Below are 23,059 nucleotides of genomic sequence, written 5' to 3' on the forward strand. Positions count from 1 at the left end.
CTCAGATTCTCCAGCATCGGCAGTTCCTACTATCTCTGGGTTACCAGTCGAGTGACATTGCTGTGGAGCCACCATCTCCCCATGACAGCATGTGTGCTCCCTCTTTTATAGCAAAGCACTTGCCTGGCATTGCATCTTGCTGGAGGAGCCTGTGAACCTGATGCAGCCTCAAGTTTAATTTTGTTGCCTCTCAACGCAGGGATCCCAGAAGCTAATTGCTGACCTGCTCCCCCCACCCCGGGTTAGGACAGCGTCCCACATTGGTATGCTCCCTAACACCACCTTCTACTCCACAAGTATGTTTTAAATCAGGTTACCCCAGTCACAGGTAACTGCTTATTGCGATTGGATTTTAGAGCTACCCAACTCATGGGCAGAATGGACCTATTGCCATTTAATGCGATATGTTGCTCTGTGTTATTAATTCCCAGTTTTGGTTTGTCTGGATGACTCATACCATACTCATATGGACCTCCTCAAGCACTCAGTTGGCAGAAACCCCACACTTGATGCTTCTTGTGTGTGTACCTTGTGTTTAAGAGAGTCCACCTTGAAAGACTCTGTGTGCTTTATGTATACACTGTTGTGAATCTGCCTGACAGTCAGTCTGTTATGGGTATGCAAGCTGCACACAGGAAATCAGCTAGTTTTGCTGTAATATCTGCTTCATGACTTACAAGGTGTTTTACTGTTTTAAATAAACTAACCCACAGAGTGAATCAATTTCTGATGAGCGAATGACAATTAGACCATTATCATTAACATGATGGTGCCAGCTCACGTTGGCATCAATTTTGAGTCAGGAAAAGGGTCAAGCCTTACTCTTCCTAGCACGGCCTGTACTGATTTACAAACACAAAGCCTTTGAAGGGGGCATTAGGGCTGGTACAGTGGAGCTTCTGTTGGTTGGCACCAACCAAGGGAGGTCTGGATGTGTGTGCGTGTCTGTGTGGAGGAAGCATTCTAAATTACGCTGTTTCCCGCTCTCTGTTAACATCAGCTGGCTAACCATTGCGTCACTGTAACGTGAGCTTTCCCTTTCTGTTTACCCTGTTTATTTCTCTCTCTCACTCTCTCTCACCATCCTCCCTCCACCAGCTCACCTCTACAAGTGCACTGCCCTCAGGGAGAGTTGTGGCTTGTGTCTGAAAGCCGACCCAAAGTTCGAGTGCGGCTGGTGTGTCCCGGAGAAGAGGTGCATGCTCCAGCAGGATTGCCAGGCTCCAGCGAGAAACTGGATGCACCAGAGCAGGATCAACAGCCGATGCACTGACCCCAAAATCACCAAGGTACGCCAAATCAACAATGTCAGTTTTTAACAAAGAATTCACTTTCCAGATATGAGCGTCACTTTATTAGCCTCCTTAACAGCCTTGAGCAGGTGGTGTTGGGTATTTAAGGACATGGTTCAGAGTCAGCCACATTGCTGTGGGTCTGGAGTCACATGTAGGCCAGATCCAAGCAAGCATGGCAGATTTCCTTCCCTAAAGGACGTTAATGAACCACATAGGGTTTTTAATAACAATCTGGTAGGTTCATGATCATTATTACTGAGGTTATTATTTTTATTCCAGATGGCAGTAAGTTAATTGAACTTAAATTCCCACCTTGGAGATAGTAGGAATTGCAAATGCTGGAGTCTGAGATAACACAGCACGGAGCCAGAGGAACACAGCAGGCCAATTGATGTTTTGGTCAGGTCCCAACCTGAAACATCGACTCTCCTGCTCCTCTGATGCTTCCTAACCTGCTGTGCTCCTCCAGCTCCACACTGTGATGTCTTAAATTCCTAGCTACCTGGTGGTATTTGAACTTGTGACTCTGTAGTATTGATACAGGCTTCTGGATTCCTAGTCTAGTGTGTTACCCTGTAGTGATGGTCACCTGTCTCTCTGCTCTGTGCGATACCTTCAACTCCAACACCAAAGGCACTGAGTGAAATAACTCGAAGGAAGGTCCCATTCTGTAAGGAATCCATGTCGAAGGGGATTGCATGTGATAGGTAATGAGCACTTCACTGAAGTAAGTGTTCATATGTCAATAAGCCAGGGGATCTGCAAAGTTAACGTGATAAAGTGGATAATGCAATGCAGCTTAGATTCCAGCTATTGCCTTGCTCCTGATACTGTCCCACCTGCTTATGGCCATTCCAAAATCAGAAAATAGTCATAAAAATTCAGTGCTTGGTATTTGAAAGCAATTAAAATTCTCAGTGAAATCTGATGGCTTCTGTGACTGTGTTTTAAATCAACATGAGACAATAATTTGCATTTATATGTAGCCTTTTACTTTTCTTATTTATGACTTCAGTCATTTATTTAGGCACCGTGGTTTGGCAACTAATAAAATTTTTCACTAATTTTTTATAAAAATACATGTGAAGATAAATTGCAAATATATTCTATTCTATTCTTCTAAAGTCTCAATGCAAATTGCCATGTTTATCTCCTCTCAAACCATGATGGTGTTTGTTCCCAATAGCTGATGATATGGATAATAATGGAAAAGACATTTTTTTACTTTTTACACAATGTTAGGTTGGTAACAATAGGTATGGAGCTCTCAGAGAAGCATAGTGTTAGAATGACAGCTGGGCTCTCTCTCTCTCTCTCTCTGTCTCCCATCACGCTCTCTCTCTCTGTCTCTCTCACACACACCCCTCTGTCTTTGTCTCTCTCCCACTACCCACTCTCCACCTCTTTCCACCCTCTCCCTCCCCCTCTTTCATCTTTCTCTATCCCCCTTTTACCTCTCTTTATCTCTCCCTCCCTCTCCCTCGCTGTCTCTCACCTATCCTCTCAACTTTCGCTCTCTTAGCACCCACCCTCTTTCTCTCACACCCCACACCCTCTCCCCCACCCCCCCAATCTCCACTCCTGTCCACCCTCTTTCTTTCCCCCTCTCTCGCCTCTCTTTGTCACCCTCTTAGCTCTCCTTATCTCCCCAACCTCTCCCTCCCTTACACCATCTCTCCCCCTTCCCCACTCCCTCTACCACCTCTCTTGTTTCCATCCTTTCTCTCTGTCTTTCTCCCTCTCATCTCACTCTTTCCTTCCCTTCCTTCCCCAAGCCCCTTTTCCATCCCTCTCTCTCCCCCTTCTCTCTCTCACACCTGCCCACCCCCCACCTCTCCTCCCACCTCTCCTCCCACTTCCCTACATCTTACACCCATTGTCTCTTTCTCTCTTACTCTCTCTTTCTCTCACTAGCTTTTGGCCCCTTTCTTTTTACCACTCCCCCTCTCTGTCTTTCCCTCTCTCTCTCTCTCTGTCTCTCTCTTTCTCTTTCTCTCTCTCTCTCTGTCTCTCTCGGTCTATGGCCCTTATCAGAGAATTCAGCAGAGGAGGAGAAAGTCATTTGCTCCATTAAGTCTGCACCACCCTTTTCAAACGACAATGCAGTAAGTCCCACTCCTGGCATTTCCTCCAGATCTGCAGTTGTTCCTCTTCGAGTATTTATCTAATTCGCTTTGAACAGCAGTGGACTCCAAATCCAAGCAACTTCAGAAAGAACATCAAATAATTTTTCCTCAAGGTGCCTTCTCACCTCTAGCCAGTCAGCTTCAATCTGGATAAAAACTGAAAGAACTGCGGATGCTGTTTTTTTCCCTTTATTCATTTACAGGATGAGGGTGTCACTGACTACGCAGCATTTATTGCCCATCCCTAATTGCCCAGAGGGCAGTTCAGAGTCAACCACATTGCTGTGGGTCTGGAGTTACATGTAGATGAGACTGGGTAAGGATGGCAGTTTCCTTCCCTAAAGGGCATTAGTGAACTAGATGGGGTTTTCCAACAATGGATTCATGGTCATCACTAGATTCTTAATTCCAGATATTTTATTGAATTTAAATTCCACCATCCGCCATGGCGGGATTTTAACCCAGGTGCCCAGAACATTATCTGAGTCTCTAGGTTAACAGTCCAGCGATAATACCAGCAGGCCATTGCCTCCCCTAAAGGAGGCCTTGTAAATCAGGAACAAAAACAGAAGTTGCTGGAAAAGCTCAGCAGGTCTGGCAACACCTGTGAAGAAAAATATCGGAGTTAACGTTTCAGAACAGCTCTGAGGAAGGGTCACCGGACCCGAAACGTTAACTCTGATTTCTCTTCACAGATGCTGCCAGACCTGCTGAGCTTTTCCAGCAACTTCTGTTTTTATTCCAGCTTCAATCTGGCCTGTCTTGTGACTGCACCTTCAATCAATTTCTTCAACACAACACTCCAGCTTCCTTGACAAATGTGTTTATAAGGAACCAGCTGATTGGTGCTAAACCTGCTGGTTGGTGTAAACTCAGCAGATCAGGCTGACCACAGGCAGTGCCTGGTTTCTGGAACGATGAGGCTGGATTGTAGTCTTCAGGATTCAGGTGGGAAGGGCAGCGTCGATGTCAAGGCCGGGAAACGGTGGAAAGGCTTTTCGCTTTTGCTCAGGTAAATCTCTTCATGGGTTCGGAGACATGACTGCACAGACTCAAGGGAAATCACGCTCCCTCATTGGCCCAGACCCTCACTCCATTTAGCTTCACTGTTAACCACCACCACATCTCCCCCCACCATCCCAGTCCTTAACCACTCACCTGCCTCACATTCTCGATCCTCTCACTCCTACCCCTTTTACTCCTACCCCCTCACTCCTACCCCTTTTACTCCTACCCACTCACTCCTACCTTCCTCACTCCTACCTTCCTCACTCCTATCTCCCTTACTCCTACTCCCCGTATTCCTACCCCACTCACTCCTACCCCTCTCACTCCAACCCTCTCACTCCTACCCCCTTCACTCCTACTCCTACTTCCCTTACTCCTACTCCTCTCACTCCTACCCCCCTCACTCCTGCCCTCTCACTCTTACCCCCTCACTCCTACCCCTCTTACTCCAAGCTCCCTCATTCCTACCTCCGTCACTCCAACCCTCTCACTCTTACCCCCAACTCCTAACCCCCTCTTATCCCTGTCCCCTCGCCCTCAATACCACCCCTTCATCCCCACCCTGCCCTTACACCCCCTCACACTTTCACACCTTCGCCACCCCACCCCTACAACCCTAACCCCTGCTCACACGCTCACTGACTACCACATTCCACACTGCACCCCACACAGCAGGTTCCTGTTTACACCACTCCACACACCAAGCCCTAGGGGAGGCGATGGCCGATTGGTGTTATTGCTGGGCTGTTAAATGCAGTAACCTGGCTAATATTCTGAGGACATGGGTTCAAATCCCAACAAGGCAGATGATGGAGTTTGAATTCAATAAAAACCTGGAATTAAGAGTCTCATAATGACCATGAGTAGATTGTCAATTGTTGGGGAAAATCCCATCTGGTTCATTAATGTCCTTTAGGGAAGGAAACTGCCATCCTTACCTGGTCTGGCCCACATGTGACTCCAGACCCACAGCAATGTGGCTGACTCTGAACTGCCCTCTGGGTGAGTAGGGATGGGTGATAAATGCTGCCTGGCCAGCGATGCCCTCATCCTGTGAGTGAATTAAAAATAAAGTACCCCCAGCCTCTCACTGTTCTCTTGTATCAGATTCTTGAAGGAAGGGATGCGTTTTCTGACGATATTCTCATGATGCTATTTGGACTGATATCACAGCATCAAATGGAGCACATGTGCCAAATATTTCACTCAGGAAGAAAAGAACTTTCGTTTCTCTGGCACCTCTTCTCTTTTCAGAATGTTGCAAGGTTCCATGCAGTTAAATCCTTCCCTTTTCTAAAGACATAGAAACTCGGAGCAGGAGTGGGCCATTCGGCCCTTCGAGCCTGCTCCACTGTTCCATATGATCGTGGCTGATCATCCAACTCAGTCCCCCATTCCTGCTTTCTTCCCCATATCCTTGATCCCTTTAGCCCTAAGTGCTGTATCCACCTCCTCCTTGGAACTATACAATGATTTTGCCTCAACCGCTTTCTATAGCAGAGAATTCCACAGGCTCCCCACTGTCTGGGTGAAAAAATTTCTCCTTTTCAGAGTCCTAACTGGCACAGCCCGCATCCTTAGACTGTGACCCCTGGTTCTGGACTCCTTCTGTCGTCAGGAACATCCTTCCTGCATTTGCCCTGCATGGTTCTGTTGGAATTTTATAGATCTCTATGAGATTCCAACCCCCCCCGCCCCCTAGTCCTTGTGAACTCCAGGGAAAATAATCCTAACTGATCCAGTCTCTCTTCATCCTGCCATCCCAGGAATCATCTGGTAAACCCATGTTGCACTCCCTCCATCACCAGAACACCCTTCCTCAGATCAGGAAACTAAAACAGCACATAATACTCCAGGTGTGGCCTCACCAGTGCCCTGTAAGATTCCAGCAAGACATCCCTGCTCCTGGACTCAAATCCTCTCGCTATGAAGGCCAACATACCATTTGTCTTCCCCAACCACCTGCTACTGGTGCACAAGGACGCCCTGATATGGTTGCACCTCCCCCCTTCCAAATCTATCATCAGTCAGAAAACAACCCCCCTTCCTGGTTTTGCTCCCAAAGTGGATAACCTCATATTACTCGACAATATACTGCACCTGCATTTACCCACTCACTGAGCCTATCCAAACCACACTGAAGCATCTCTGTGTCTCCCTCACAGCTCACCCTCCCACCCAGCTTAGTATCACCTGCAAATTTGGAGATAATTAGTTCACTGATCTAAGCTAATCAATGGAAATCAATCATCTCAATGCCATATTCCTGCTTTCTCCTCATACTCCCCGACGTCTTTAATATCCAAAAATATTATCTATCTCTTTCCTGAATAGATTCAGTGACTTGGAGTCTGCAGCCTTCTGGGGAGCTGGCCACCTTCTCCTGTCACCCCAACCCCTCACCTCCTAGCCCCTCACCCATCTCACTTCCCTCGCCCTCACTCCCAACGCCTCCCCCCCCCACCAGCCACAGTCTCACCCACTCATCCGCCTCACTATTTCTATCCAAATGATCACTTAATAGCCTCTTGAATATACCTCAATTGAACATGCCTCCACCATGTTTCCAGGCAGGACCCCCATATTCTGGGGGTGGGATCAGGATTTGAACTCAATGATCAGCCACGATAGTATTGAATGGCAGAGCAGGCTCGAAGGGCCGAACGGCCTGCTCTTGCTCCTATCTTCCATGTTTTAATGTATTTTTCTCACATCGCTCTTGTTTTATTTGCATATCACTTTAAACGCGTGACCTTTTTCCCTTTTACAGCTTCTCCCTATCTGCTCATTCCAGACCGCTCACGGTTTCTATCAATCTCCTTCCAGTCTTCGTCTCTCCAAGGAGAACAGTCCCAACTTCTTCAATCTATCCCTATCACTGGAATTTCTCATTCCTGGAACCGTCCTTGTAATGCAAGAAAGAAGCTGGATGTGCTTTTTAAGTTGTACCTTTCACAGCTGCAAAATGCTTTAAAGCAAAGCACATATTTTTTGACATGTTGGCACAGTTTGTGACCTTAGAAGTGCAGCAATCAATTTGCACAGAGCATGCTCCCAGACACAACAATGTGACCAATGATTGTATCATCTATCCTGATGTTGAGGTAGCAGTAAACATTGGCAGAAAAACCAATGAAAGGCCATGCTAGAAGTTAGAAACAAAAGCAAAAGTTACAGGAGAAACTCAGCAGGTCTGGAGCACCTGTGGAGAGAGAAACAGAGTTAACGTTTAAGGGCCCAGTGACACACTTCAGAGCTGAAGGGTCTGGACCCGAAAGGTTAACTCTGCTTTCTCTCTCCACAGACGCTGCCAGACCTGCTGAGTTTCTCCAGCAATTTCTGTAAATATTGGCAAGTTTGTCCAACCTTTTACATCCATGCGAGGGAGATTGGTTAATGTCTCATTGAAATCCAGCACCTTTGACAGAACAGCACTCCCTTCAGTTCACTGGGAGCAGCAACTGGATCAACTCTTTCTGGTGAATCTTGAATCCACAACATTTGGTTCTGAGGTGAGCCAAGACATGCCCACCTAGGTCGATGCATAGCATCCCATGGCACTAGGTTGAATAAGAGCTTATCCTGGGCAGCACGGTGGCTCAGTGGTTAGCACTGCTGCCTCACAGCACTGGGGACCCGGGTTCAGTCCCACTGTGTGGAGTTTTGCCCGTTCTCCTTGTTTCTGCATGGGTTTCCTCCGGGTGCTCTGGTTTCCTCCCACGATCTAAAGATGCGCAGGTTCGGTGGATTGGCCGTGTTAAATTACCCATAGTGTCCAGATGGTGGAATAGCCATGGAAAATGTAGGGTTATGGCAATAGGGTGTGGGGCTGGAAAGGATGCTCTTTGGAGGGTGGGTGCAGTCAGTGAGTTGTAAGGATTCTGTGGGGTTATTTTTATCCCTGGTTCCTTGGCCAATATTGCTCTTTAATGTACAAGACAAAAAAAAGTGCAGATATCTCAATATTCCACATTGCTATTTGAGGGATCATCCTGTGCCCAAATTGGCTGCCATGTTTCCTTTGTTATCAGAATGACTGCACTTCTAAAGCATTTCACTGGCTGTCAAGCTCTTTGAAATGCCTGGTAGCCACAAAAAGCGCTATATAAATGCAAGTCTCACATCTCTATTTTCATATGAGTGGAGCTTTATCTTAATCCATTATGTTTGACGGTATATTTAATGCATCTTTGGTTTTAGTAATTGAAATGAAAGGTTGCTATTACTGTCAATGTTCTTCTGTTCCCTGCATGTAAAATGTTTGTATCAAAGGAAAAAGAGATGAGATAGGATGTTTTTAATTTTCTTTTCTCGCAGCTCCTAGCCTAGATCATAAAGTTTCACATTGCAGCCTTGTGTTTTGAAGTAATTTTTTTTTGAGTTGAGAGATGTTGGCATTTTGTTCGGAAAGTCCTGGGGGCAATTGTGAATTCAAGAAGGTTAACATTTACAGTCACACAAATGCAGTGAGCCAAAGGGGTGAGTCAATTCTTGGGAGAGTTAAAACCAAAGAAATTGCTCTCCCCCCACTCCCCTCAGAAATTAATTATCTCGCAAGCTGAATTTCTGCTTCTGTACTTTCCATTTCAGGCCTCAGGCCCCTGATACTTTAATTTCTTGCTGTCTCCTGCTTCCACTCGCTCGGTTATTGGCACAACATGTTCAACTTGTTGCCTGGTGCTGCAGTAGACCACATGCTGTAGAAAGATGGTGGTGCCGTGGATCGCTTGACTTTCCACAGCTCTAAAGAGTGCCCCAGCCTTCCTCTCCACCACCTCCCCCCATCCTCACACATCGCTGTTGCCTCCTGAAGCTAATTGCAAATTCCTCTCCAGTTGCCCTCTGTAGAGGGTGTCTGTTGCTGAGATTGGAGGGGTGTCTGCCAGATTTCATAGAATCCCTACAGTGTGGAAGCAGGCCATTCGGCCCATCGTTCCACACTAACCCTCTGAAGGGTGTCACACCCAGACCCACCCATTGCCCTATCCCTGTAACCCTGCATTTCCCATGGCTAACCCTCCGAGCCTGCACATCCCTGGACACTATAACATGGCAAATCCACCTCACCTGCACATCTTTGGAGGAAACCAGAGTACTCAAAAGATACCCACACAGACACATGGAGAATGTGCAAACTCCATACAGTCACCCAAGAATGGAATTGAACCCAGGTCCCTGGTACTGTGAGGCAGCAGTGCTAACCACTGAGCCACGGGGAAGGTTACCTTGCCCTTTGTCTTTGAGGCAAGAGGAATGTATTAGCTCTCTAGGCTCTGACTATTGCAAATAACCTCCTCCTGCTTGTTTTTAAGCAGTAAAGATCTGCAGTAGAATTGGAAACCTTATGGGAGGCCTTGGCAGCCTGTGACAGGACTAGATTTGAGGGCAGATGCCAGAGTGGAGAGGTGTCCCTAGGATGTGAGGGTGCAGCAGTTCCAGGGCTGAGAATTTTAGCCACAGTGTTCGGGTGGAGAAACTGGGCTTTATTCAGGGAGGTTTTGCTAAAATGGTACAAGGCACTAGTCAGACCATTGCTGGAATACTGCCTCTGCTCGCCTTAACACATTGGAGGCAGTCCAGGCAAGGTTAAGCAAGGTTAATACTGGGTATGGAGGTACTGCTTTATGAGGACGGGTTGTGCAGTTTGGGTCTGAACGCATTGGAATTTAGAAGAGAGAATACCTTATTGAAACAGAGGATTCTTAGGGAGGTTGACGGAGGAGGTGTGGAGAGGCTGTTACCCCTTGTGGAAGAGTCTTGGACCACAGGGTATAGTCTCAGTATAAGGGGTCAATCATTTAAGACAGAGACGAGGAGGAATTTCATCGCTCAGTGGGTAGTAAATCTGTGCAATTCTCTACCACAGGGGGCTATCGAGTTTGGGTTGATAAGTGTATTCAAGGCTCAGATAGACTCATCAATTAGGGAATCGAGGGTAGGGGGAAAGGGCAGGAAAGTTAACCTGGGTTTCTAGATTCCTAGGCCAGTGACATGACCAGTACACAACTCTCTCCCTTCTGTGATAACACAGTGTGGAGCTGGAGGAACACAGTAGGCCAGGCAGCATCTGAGGAACAGGAAAAGTGACGTTTCTGGTCGGGACCCTTCTTCAGAAATGGGTCCCCATTTCTGAAGAAGGGTCCCGATCTGAAACGTCAGCTTTCCCGCTCCTCTGATACCGCCTGGCCTGCTGCGTTCCTCCAGCTCCACGCTGTGTTATCTCTAACTCCAGCATCAGCCGTTCCTACTATCTCTCTCCCTTCTGTGATGGGGAGTTCTGCTTCCTGCTATATCACTGTCAAAGTCACCTCTTCATTACATTGTAAAGAATTTCTACACTTGACGCTTGGCATTACCAATTTGTTCTTCAACAGAGGTACAGTTAAGTGAGACTTAAGTGCATTCTATATATCCCAATTCTTACGCAAATGGACCTTGGCTTGTCGAATTAGTGTTTGAGTTTATTGGCTTCAGTCTCCTCGTAGTTAGTTCCTCGAGCCAGCAGAGTGCCTGATTTGCAGGATACAGCTGTATGTCACATGAATACGTGGCGTTAAAAGCAATGTAAAATTACCTATAATTATACTATTATTGTTATTACGAGGCCGTTACAGCTACGCTCATCAGTCATAATATTTGTTTTGTCAAGCTACACCTGTCTTTCCATTATGAATAATTCTGTTTAATGAATCACGTTACCATGCATCTCCCTAACCATGACACTTCAAATAAACCAAAGCCATCTTGTCTGACAGGAAGAACAAGGCGAGATTGGTTACAGGAGGGGAGACAAATCTACCCCGGGAATCCAGGCCTGGCTTTGGACTTCACCATGTCCAAGCTGATTGGAGATCCCTGCCAGATCTAGCAGATGTCTGCAAATTGGATCACTGCTTCTAGATTGGAGAGGCTTCATTGCGTACCTCGGTCTGAATCCCAGACTAGTTACGGAATGAAGCTTGTCATCTGATTAACAACTCTCTCCCTGATCTCTGATTCCTGCCATCTCTCAAGTTCAAACTCTCCATTTTCCATCTTATCTCTTTTTTTTAACCACTTGATATCTTTCTCTCACTACCCTTCTCTCATTCTTTCTCTATCTCTGTCTGTTTCTCCCTCCCTCTCTCTACTCCTCTCTCTTTCTCTCTATATCTGTCTTTCTCTATCTCCCTCTCTCTCTCTCCCTGTCTGTCTATCTCTCTCTATTTCTGTTTCTTTCTCTCTTTATCTCTCTCTCTTTTTCTCACTATCTCTTTCTCTACCCCTGTCTCTCTTTCTCTCTGTAGCACCCTGTCTCTCTATCCCTCTGTCTGCTTTTGTCTCTCTCTCTCTCTTTCTCCATTTCTGCCCGTCTTTCTCTTTCTGTCTCTCCCTCTTTCTTTCTTTCTATACTCCTGTCTGCTTTTTTCTCCCTCTCTCTCTCCCTCTCTTGCTCTATCTCCTCTCTTTCCCTCTGTCTGTCTGTCTGCCTCTCTCTCTCTCTCTCTCTCACTCCCTCCCTCAGGCTTAATTTGTTTCTCACCCTATCATTTTCCTTCTTGGAAAGGCATGTTTAAAATTCTTTTGGATCAGAAACAATTTGTTCTTTTCATGGAGCATGAGGACCCACTGGCTGTGCTGATTTATGGACCATCCCTAAATGCTGTAGAGAAAGTTACTTTCTCAAAGTGCTCTGCCCATGTGCTGTGGGTTGACCCACAATGCCGTTAGGGAGGGAATTCCAGGATTTTGACCCAGTGACAGTGAAGGAACAGCGACATATTTCCAAGTCAGGATGGTGAGTGGCTTGGAGGGGAACTTGCAGAGGGATGGTGTTCCCATGTATCTGCTACCCTTGTCCTTGTAGATGGAAGAGGACAGGGGTTTGGGAGAAGGGGGCTAATGTGTACTATCCCTAATAACCCCCCGCCAACAAACAAAACCTCTGTACCCTTCTCCTCCAGTATGGGGAAACCTTGAACAGTTTAGATGGCCACACAGCAAGACCCCACAAATTGCAAATGAGGTGAATGGTTGAAGACGGGCGGGTATTTTGGCTTGGACACAAGGAGAAGGAAAGTCGACCCCAGGGCATAAATTTGGGCAGGTGATTGTACAAGCTTCATCAAAGAGGCACGCACAGGGGCGATGACTGAAAGGAGGAGAGAGGATTGTGGGGAGGCACTGCTAGGGTTTCAGGCCCAGGCATCTGAATGCACTGCACAATTAGGAACAGGAACAGGAAGTGGAGTAGGCCATTCAGCCCCTCTCTCCTGCTCCATCATTGAACTTGATCATGGCTGATCTTCTGCCTCAACGCCACTTCACCCCCCTCCCCCCCGCCGGCCACAGTATCCCCATGTCCCTCAATTTCTTTATTGTCTATAAACATAGCAATCTGTGTCTTGAGTATACCCAGTGTTTAACACCTCTGTTTTACACCTCGTCCAGAAAGGTGACCTCAGCAGCACAGTGAGCAGTCAGTTTGAACCCACTCTGCTGTACTGACGCGAGCGATTAGAGAACTGGCCCTGTTCTGGGGCAGATGTAGGCAGCCCAAGAAGGTGGATGGTAACGCTGGCATTGGTGGGCATGTCAGAGTGGTCAAGCCTTGCCCAAAATGTATTGCACTAAGTAAAGGTGTGACTTGAGTTGATTAGAGGTCACACTGGAGTCCTTGGTCATGCAGCAGTGGGACTTTTTAATGAAGTTAATGAGGTTTTTTTTTGTACGATTTCGAACAAGTCAATGCAATTTCGAATACACTCCCTTTCTTGAGTTACTGCCTGTCATTGGTTAGTGTTCTGCCCACTGCCCCGAATTCCAAGATGTATTTGATGATGAGCTCATGGAAATCCAAAGCCTGGCAACTCAGTAATGGCAGGAGGCTCAGCTTGTTGTGTGGAGAGTGTGGTTTGATCAATGCCTCTGGAGGTACCTTTCTGATTGAAATCGCCATCTTCCTGCCCAACATGCGCCCCGTTATTGAGCTCCTTTCAAACTGCATAAGGCAGAATGAGGTCACATGTTTAAGCTCACATACGAATGCAGCTGAATAATTTATCCTGACAAGGAATCTCCTTTGTTAATCCGAGGGAGAATTGAATATCAAAGTTTGGAATCCATGTGGTGGGTGGAGGGTCGGGGACAGAGTTGGCGGCGTTTAGTCTGAACGGATGAGCTGAAATGGAAACCGTGAGACTTCTCCTTGTCTGGATTTATCTTCCCACGTTCGAATTCGGGGTGGGGGGGTGTGTTAGAAGCTTTGATGTTGACCGCCTGGGCTGGCTTTGAACCCCAGTGTCCAAATGAGAGACCTCTCCAGTTCCCTGCCTCGTGTTTACCCTGCATTCCCCTCCACATCCTCCTCCAGTGCCTCGATTCTACCAAAGCTTTTGGGGAGATGTCAGTCTCTCTGCGCTTTGTCTGTTTAAAGAAAAATAAGGAAAGCATTTGCAAGATAATGCAGTTAGTCCCAGGCCAGCATGGCAGCTAGGAGCTAACAGTGAACGAAGGGTTGAATCTTCTTTAGGAATGCAGACTTTCCAGTCAGGCTGGCTTGACACTGTGTTTGAAACGGCATTTTCTTCTTCGTTACGTCAGGCTGCCAACCATCTGACTCCTGACATGCTCCTTGCACTGTGCAATATCTATCATCTTTGCAATGCACAGGTGTCAGGTTTTAATTGTGCTTGGGAGAACATTATGGCAAGAGGGTTTCGAAAGTGTCCACAAATGTGAGGCCTTCCAATGTGGGCTGAAAAAGTATGAACCCCTACAGTGTGGAAACAGGCCCTTTGTCCCAACTGACCCTCAGAGTGTCCCACCCAGACCCATCCCCCTATAACCCACACATCCCTGAAACTATGGGCAATCCACCCTAGCCTGCACATCTTTGGCCAGTGGGAGGAAACCAGAGCACCCGGAGGAAACCCACGCAGAAACGGGGAGAATGTGCAAACTCCACACAGACAGTGACCCGAGGGTGGAATCAAACCCAGGTCCCTGGCACTGTGAGGCAGCAGTGCTAACCACAGAGCCACCATGCTGCCCCTGAAGCAAGGCCATTTTTTAAAAGATGCAAAACTCAAACCAATAGGGCATGCGAAGAGAGTTAGGTGTCCAGCTCGACTTTGCCTGTATAAGGCTCTGGACAGACCGCATTTGGAATATTGTGAGCAGTTTTGGGCCCTTTATCTAAGGAAGGATGTGCTGGCATTGGAGGGGATCCACCGGAGATTTACAAGAATGATCCCGGGGATGAAGGTCTTGTCATGTGAGGAGTGGTTGAGGACTCTGGGTTGGTACTCGATGGAGGTCAGAGTTTTAGGGGGGATCTGAATGAAACTGACAGAATTCTGAGAGGCCTGGATAAAGCTGACATGGAGAAGATGTTTCCACTGGTAGGCGAGACTAGAGCCCGAGGGCACAGACTGAGTGAAGGGATGACCCTTTAGAACTGAGATGAGGAGGGATTTCTTCAGCTAGAGGGTGGTGAATCTGTGGAACTCGTTGCTGCAGAGGGCTGTGGAGAACAAGTCATTGAGTGTCTTTAAGACAGAGATAGATAGGTTCTTAATTGGTAAGAGGATCACGGGTTACAGGAAGTAGACAGGAGAATGAGGTTGAGAAATATACCAGTCATGATCGAATGGTGGACCAGACTTGATGGGCCAAATGGCTTCATTCTGCTCCCTATATCTAATGGTACGTGGCTACACTCAGTTCCCCTCCATGTTCCATTATATAAGACTGAGTTCATTTTTGATACAACTTTGAAATGTCACTTTACATGGACAGTGAGAATTGGGCACACTCTGAGGAGTTGGTGCACTGAGCTGAGCCATCAACCTACGCCTCGAGTTTGATCCTCAACTCTGTCTCTTTCTGGTTCCAGCTAGTACCAGAGACCGGGCCCAAGGAAGGAGGAACCAGGTTGACAATTACCGGAGTGAATCTGGGCTTGACGTTTTCGGAAATCCGTTACGGGGTACACGTTGGACGTGTGAGGTGTATTCCCATTCCCGAGGAGTATATCAGCGCAGAGCAGTAAGTGTGTATTCCGGATCCCTCCAAGCTACGGTAAACTCAGTAAGAACGTAAGAGTTCGTGACGGGAATTGGCCATTTGGCCCTCTTTCAACCTAGCCCTCCATTCAATAACACCATGGCTGATCTGTTTGTGGCTTCAACTCCACATTCACATCTACCCCCAATAACGTTTGACTTCCTTGTTTGTCAATAATCCTATCCACTTCTAAGTATCAAATGACCTCATTTGTTGCCCATCCCTGACTGCTCTTGGCAATCTGATTAGCCCTCTAACCCTCCGTGTAACTGAGTTGAAAGTATCAAAGCCAGAACCTGAGTGGCTGAAATGGGAATGTTTCGCTTTCACAACACTACATTCGCTCACCTTGTGGAGCTCATAATTCCCAAGCTCAATATTTAAAGAAGGGAAACTGGGGTAAATGGGAAATGTGTGGAACACTGGGGAGCTGGAAACAGTTATTCGGAAATCTATTTAAAACCAGGCATTTAAAAATAATCATTTATGGCATGTGGGCATCGCTGGCTAGGCAGCATTTATTGCCCATCCCTAATTGCCCAGAGGGCAGTTAAGAGTCAACCACATTGCTGTGGGTCTGGAGTCACATGTAGGCCAGACCAGGTAAGGATGGCAGTTTCCTTCCCTAAAGGACACTAGTGAACCAGATGGGTTTTTCCAACAATCAGATTTTTATTGAATTCAAATTCCACCATCTCTCATAATGCAATTTAGGGGCTGCGATGGCCTAGTGTATTATTGCTAGTCTATTAATCCAGAGACCCAGGCAATGTTCTGGGGACCCGGGTTCAAACCCTGCCATGGCAGATGATGGAATTTGAATTCAATAAAATATCTGGAATGAAGAGTCTAATGATGACCATGAAACCGTTGTCAATTGTCGGGAAAATCCCATCAGGTTCCCTAATGTCCTTTAAGGAAGGGGCTGGCCTACATGTGACTCCAGACCCACAGCAAATGTGGATTGGCCATGCTAAATTTCCCTCAATGTCCACAGATGTGCAGGCTATGTGGGTTAGCCGTGGGAAATGCAGGGTTACTGGGACAGAGCAGGGAGGTGGGTCTGGGTGGGATGGTCTTCTTTGGAAGGCGGTGTGGACTTGATGGGTCGAATGGCCTGCTTCCACACTGGAGGGGTTCTATTGTTCGACGTGGTTGACACTTAACTGCCCTCTGGGCAATTAGGGAGGGGAAATAAATGCTGGCCTAGCCAGCGATGCCCTCATCCCATGAATGAATAAAAAACAATGAACTCAGAACATCAGAGATAGTAGGAACTGCAGATGCTGGAGAATCCGGGACAACAAGGTGCAGAGCTGGATGAACACAGCTCCTATGATGCTGTTTGTCCTGCTGTGTTCTTCCAGCTCCGCACCTTGTTGTCCCGAACTCAGAACATTACCTGGGTCTCTGGATTAACAGTCTAGTGACAGTACCACAACGCCATCACCTTCCCACAGAGTGAAGGAGTTGGAGAGGGTGTGCAGATTGCTGGTGCGATCAGTTTTGGGCAGGATTTGGTCATGGCACTGTGCTGGAAGTGAATAATAGAGGCTCACTGATTGTGCTCTGCAGGATTGTGTGTGATATGGAGCCGGCTGTGCCTCAGACAGCGAAGAAAGGGTTTGTGGAAGTTTGCGTTGTGGACTGTAATGACGAGTATCGAGCAATCTCATCGGAACCTTTCACTTTTGTGGTAAGAACCCCCAGAGTGGGACCGGGACTGAGTCTTTGTATCAAAGTTACTGAAGTTTGTCCCTTCTCATTCCTGCTCCCACTCCCTCTCTGCCTCTCTCGTGTGTGTCTGTGTGTGTGTGCACGCGTGTGCTCTGTTTTGCTTCTCCTCTCCATTCATGGTGTCTGTGTCACGGGACAATGTGAATTGGAGTGTGCAGAGTGCTGTGGTGCCCTGTCTCTCATGGCTGAAAGGTTGGCTGAAGTGAAATACAAGAGCTGGGATGTGCTGCTGATGCTGTACAAAGGCTCTGGACAGACTTCATTTGGAATATTGTGAGCAGTTTTGGGCCCCGTATCTAAGAAGGATGTGCTGGCCTTGGAGAGGGTCTAGAGGAGGTTCACAAGAATGATCCCGGGGATGCAAGGCTTGTCATAGGATAGTTGTGGACCCTGAGTCTGTATTTGAAGGCTTTCAGAAGGATGAGGGGGGATCAGATTGAAATTTACAGAATGCTGAAAGGCCTGGATAGAGTGGACATGGAGAAGATGTTTCCATTAGTAGGAGAGATGAGGACCCAAAGACACAGCCTCAGGATGAAGGGATGACCCTTTACAACTGAGATGAGGGGTAATTTCTTCACCCAAAGGGTGGTGAATCTGTGGAACTCATTGCCACAGAAGGCTGTGGAGGCCAAGTCATCGCGTGTATTTAAGGCAGAGATAGATAGATTCTTGATTGGTAAGGGGATCAGGAGTTATGGAGAGAAGGCAGGATTGAGAAACATACCAGCGATAACCAAATGATAGAGCAGACCCGATGGGCTGAATGGCCTAATTCTGCTCCTGTATCTTATGTTCTTATGGGCAGTCCACTCATGATTCTAGAAGTGTAGCACAGGGAGCAGAGCTGATTGGCTTAGAGTGGAATTTCTCTGCTGCCATTGGGTGTTTGGGAAGGTCAGCCTTAGAGAGCTGCAAAGTGATTGGATGACCGACAGCTCTGCAGTGCCAGTGGACAACGGTGGCCATGTCTGGGACTGCAAGCCGTCACACCACACCAGATAAGATGGAGGTCAGTGGTGTTGGAAAGGGACTGGGTTCAAGAGTCTGGGACAAAGGTTAACGGAGCTGGGGCTCAATAGCGATGAACTTCTGGGGTGTTCGGGGGGGTGTTGGTGCAAGAGGGCGCTGACCTCTGATGGGCCAAGAGGAGCCCAAAGGAGACTCAACCCCAGCCCCCCTTACAGGACACCACCAACTCTACCCATGACCCCCATCCCAACTTACAGATGTTGAGCTATCCTGCGTAGCATGACCCTTCCCCCACTGTGGGTAAAATATCGGTGCTGATGGGATGAGCTCAATAATTGGCCACATGAGGGTCTCGTTGGTTTGAAGGATGAGCGGATCCTGCTTTATCCTTCCAGCCCTGGGTGCAGGCAGCTCTCCATCTCTCTGTCTTGCCTCTCTCTCTCTCTCCCATCTCTCTCACACACACACACACACACACACGCACACAAACACACACACACACACACACACACACGCACACGCACACGCACACAAACACACACACACACTGTCACACACACATGCTCACATTCACACACACGCACACATTCACTCACACACACATACACACTCTCACATACACTCACGCACACACTCTTTCCCACACACACATTCACACACACAAACACTCACACACACACACTCTCACACACACATGCTCACATTCACACACACATAAAAACACGCACACATACACACACACACACACGCACACATTCACACACGCACACACACACACACATACAAACACAAACGCACTTTCCCTCTCTTCCCTCTTTCTCTCTCATATGCACACTCTTTCTCCCCTCTCTCACACGTATGCTCTCTTTCTCCCTTCTCTCACTCTCGCTCCATCTGCCTGTCCTCTCTGCCACATCTCTCTCTCTCTGTCTCAGATTCTGCATGATCTCGATCACCTTGTCTCTGACTCTCTCTAGTTGTCTGTCACGCTCCAGAGACCACACCACTGTGATACTAAGATCAATGTTTTCCTTTCCTTCCCCTCCCAAGACTCCGAGATTTAACAGGGTGATTCCGTCCCAGGGACCTGTGTCTGGAGGCAGTCAGGTGACGATAGTGGGGGTACATCTGGATGCAGGAAGTTCAGTGGAAGCTTATATCGGAGACAATTCCATCTGCCAATTCAAAAGGTAAAAGCGGAATATGCAAATAAACTTATTCTCAGTGAGGCCTTGGCCACTTCCGAAGGCCTTGGTTCTCTCTAATTTGACACCTTTTTCCTTTTCATGTGTTTATCAAGCTCCCCGTTGAATGTTCTGTTGAAGCTTGTGTAACTTTTAACATTTATTATTAGGATATGAGTATCAATTGATCATATGATTGTCCTGAGTGTTACGGAGAAGGGGAGATTAAATGAAAGGAAATCCATGATATTCACTTTATAAGTAACAAGTAACAATTTATTTATTCAACCCTAACTGTGAACAAATTAACAGTATTACAAAGAAACCAAACAATTCCCACCTGACTCCTAACTATTCCTTAACTGAACAGAATTCTACTGGTATGCTATTCCAATAGACACAAGTCCCAACTATATAACTGAAGTAACAAGAAGAAAAAATAAGTTAAAACTTAGTCTTTAAAAGTATACACACCTTTCTTCTGCTGTTCTCAAGTCATAAATGCCTTTCTTCCACTGATCTGGCTGTCAGGAATGTTTTCTCTGTGAAGTGTTATGTGAGGACTCTGAGCTCGAAGTGCCGTGGTACCTTTTATGGATAGATGGCGTTTTCTTAGAGAGCTTAGCGATTCCTTGTGCGAGCTAGATGCTTATTACTCAGATGGCGGTTTGCTCTCACACTTATTTTCGAAAGCCCTCTTCATATATACCTTGGATGACATATCAATTTTCTTGCAATGGCATTGGTCTGAGGTTGTCAAAACCATCAGATTTAAATTCCATTGACTTTCAACTGCTAAGTGCTTGGTTTAAATTAATTGGCTGATTCCAGCTGGTTGCCAAAACATCAAAACATGCCTAAGGTTTCCAATCACACAGCCAATTGATACATGTTTCCATTTCAGAACTGTCTGTTCCTTTCAGCTGCTTACAGACACATTTTCGTTTAAATCTCCAAGCTTAGAAATGCACATCACCTCTTAAAGGGACCATGCACTTTTCCCCCCTTATGATTTTTTTACAAAAAAATTCTAGCTTCCTGCCTTCGTAACATGAGGATCTACCAAGGAGTCTGCCAACACCCTTGCCCATTTATTGCCTATTCCTAATTGCTCTTGAGCTGGTTGTGGTGAAGCTGTGCCACCTCAGAGAGCCGTTAAGGGTCACCCACTTTGCTGTGAGTCTGGAGTCACATGTGGACCAGACCAGGTAAGGATGGCAAATTTCCCTCATGAGAGGCTACTCCTGAATCAGCTGAGTTTCATAACAATTTGATATTTTCATTCGTATGAATGAGATCAATGGGATAAATATTTAGGAGCGATTATGTAAATTAGGCTGATTTTTCTCTAGAATTTAGAAGGTTAAGTGGTGACCTGCTCAAAGTCTTCAAGATATTAACAGGAAAAGACAGAATAGATAAAGATAAACTATTTGTACTGATTGGAGATGCAAGAACTACGGGCATAGTCTGAGAATTAGGGCCAGACTGTTCAGGAGAGATGTTAGGAAGAACTTATATGTTCAAAGGGTGATGAAATAGCTCCTCAGAGACCGGTATCCCATCACTGAGTCACCCTTTATTTACGCATGAGCGGCCCTTCACTTTAGTAAGGCCTAATTCAGAGTCAGCTCCCAGAGTGTCAGCATCTCTGACACACCCCTTTTTAATCTGTCAGCCAGGGCTCCCTGATTGGATTGGAATAACAGCCCCAGTCAGGGAACTCGTGTTCTATGAGGTCCACCCGGCTGATCTCGTTACAGTCATCACAGGCGGTAGGGGCTTTGAACTCTCTTCCACAACGGCAGTGAATGCCGAATCAGTTGTAAATCTAAATCTAAGATGGATAAATTTTTGTGAAGCAAGGGTATTAGGGGATGTGGGCCAAAGACAGGTATATGGAGTTAAAGCACAGCTATGGTCTCAATGAGTGGCAGAACAGGTTCGAGGGGCTGAATAGCCTACTCCTATTCCTAGGAGACCAACATTTTATTCTAGATTTAACATAAATTGGAATCTAAATTCGTCCAGTTGGAACATCTGACTGAGTTTCTGGACTGTTGTGCCTAAATCTAATTGATGTTCCTGAGGTGTGATAGACACCAGCATTTATTGTTGGTCTGTAATTACCCTTGAACTGAATGGCTTGTGAGACCATCTCGGAGAGAAATTACGAGTCCACCACCTTGCTGCAGGTCGTGTAGGTCAAACAAGGCAAGGACAGCAGATTTCCTAAAAGACACTGGAGAACCGGATGGGAGATAGTAGGTGATGAAGGGTCTAGGCCCGAAACATCAGCCTCTCTGCTCCTATGATGCTGCTTGGCCTGCTGTGTTCATCCAGCCCTGCACCTTGTTGTCTCAGAGAACCGGATGGGTTTTTACAACAACGAACACGAGGTTATATGGTCACCAATAGGCCAGCTTTGAATCCCAGATTTTATTGAATTTGAATTTCACTCTCTGTTGTGGTGGGATTCTCACTCGTGTTATCTGGAGATGAGTTGGGGGGCCCTGGAATATTCACCCAGAGACATTACACAGCACCCACCGTCCCACCAGCCTCCCTTGTGGGTTGTGTGTTCCTGTGCCCCACCATTACACTCACTCTCCTCCTGTCACATTGGGCCTTAGTTGACAGTGTTCTTTGCCTCTCCCTGTCTACAGGAGAACGTCCGGGGAAATTGTCTGCGTCACAGCCGCATCAACAAAGGGAATAGGCCCAGCTTCCATCAGAGTGCACATTAACAGAGCTGAGCTCTTAAACCCCAGCGTGCAGTATAACTACACAGATGATCCCACCATCTCCAAGATTGAGCCTGAATGGACCATTTCCAGGTAAGTTGTTCTTGAGGATCAGGAAGTTTTTATGACCTACTGGCGATCGCTTCACTCTCTCCATCTCTGCACATGTGTGCCTCGGTGTCCAAATTCACAGAAACACAGAAACATAAAAAATAGGAGCAGGAGCAGGCCATTCGGCCCCTCAAGCCTGCTCCATCATTCAATATGATCATGGCTGATCATCAAGCTCAGTCCCCCCTTCCTGCTTTTCCCCCATATCCTTTGATCCCTTTAGCCCCAAGTGCTGTATCCATCTCCTTCTTGAAATGTTTTGGCCTCCATTGCTTTCTGTGGTAGGGAATTCCCTAGGCTCGCCACTGTCTGGGTGAAGAAATTTCTCCGACCTGGTTTACACTGTATTCTTAGACTATGACCCCTGGTTCTGGACTACCCCAGTCCGAGAGAACATCCTTCCTGCATTCAACAAACCTGAGGGGGTGGCATTAAACAGGGCAAATCGGAAGAGAGAGTTTCCACCAGTAACAAAGTTAATAGCCAGATGATGATTGCCCAGAATCTCTACAGTGCAGGTGGGGGCTGCACCTCAACCCATGGAGTCTGCACAAACCCTCCAAACAGCATGCCACCCAACCCCAGCCTTCTACTTTGCCCCTGTAACCCTGCATTTTCCATGGCCAATCCACCTAGCCTGCAAATCCCTGGACACCATGGGCAATTTCCCAATGGCTAACCCACCTAGCCTGCACATGCCTTTACACTTATGGGACAATTTCCAATAGCTAATCCATCTAACCTGCACATCTTTGGACAGTGGGAGGAACCTGGAGCACCCAGAGGAAACCCACACAATACTGTAAATATGGCCGGGCCAATGATCTTTAGAGGTG

At 46.9% G+C, this 23,059-nt stretch overlaps 1 protein-coding gene across 1 annotated transcript in view; it reads left to right on the forward strand.

The window, feature by feature from the left end:
• LOC109922963 (plexin-A1-like) overlaps nt 1–23,059 on the forward strand; it is a 545,204-nt gene that overhangs the window by 435,850 nt on the left and 86,295 nt on the right. Inside the window, exons 12-16 of the mRNA XM_048606674.1 lie at nt 1,099–1,289; nt 15,306–15,457; nt 17,051–17,171; nt 19,235–19,374; nt 22,035–22,205. Of these exons, the coding sequence (XP_048462631.1) occupies nt 1,099–1,289; nt 15,306–15,457; nt 17,051–17,171; nt 19,235–19,374; nt 22,035–22,205 (775 nt within the window). The remainder of the gene's footprint in view (nt 1–1,098; nt 1,290–15,305; nt 15,458–17,050; nt 17,172–19,234; nt 19,375–22,034; nt 22,206–23,059) is intronic.

This window comes from Rhincodon typus, chromosome 16 (genome assembly GCF_021869965.1).
Source record: "Rhincodon typus isolate 14 chromosome 16, sRhiTyp1.1, whole genome shotgun sequence".
In the NCBI taxonomy this organism is placed as follows: domain Eukaryota; kingdom Metazoa; phylum Chordata; class Chondrichthyes; order Orectolobiformes; family Rhincodontidae; genus Rhincodon; species Rhincodon typus.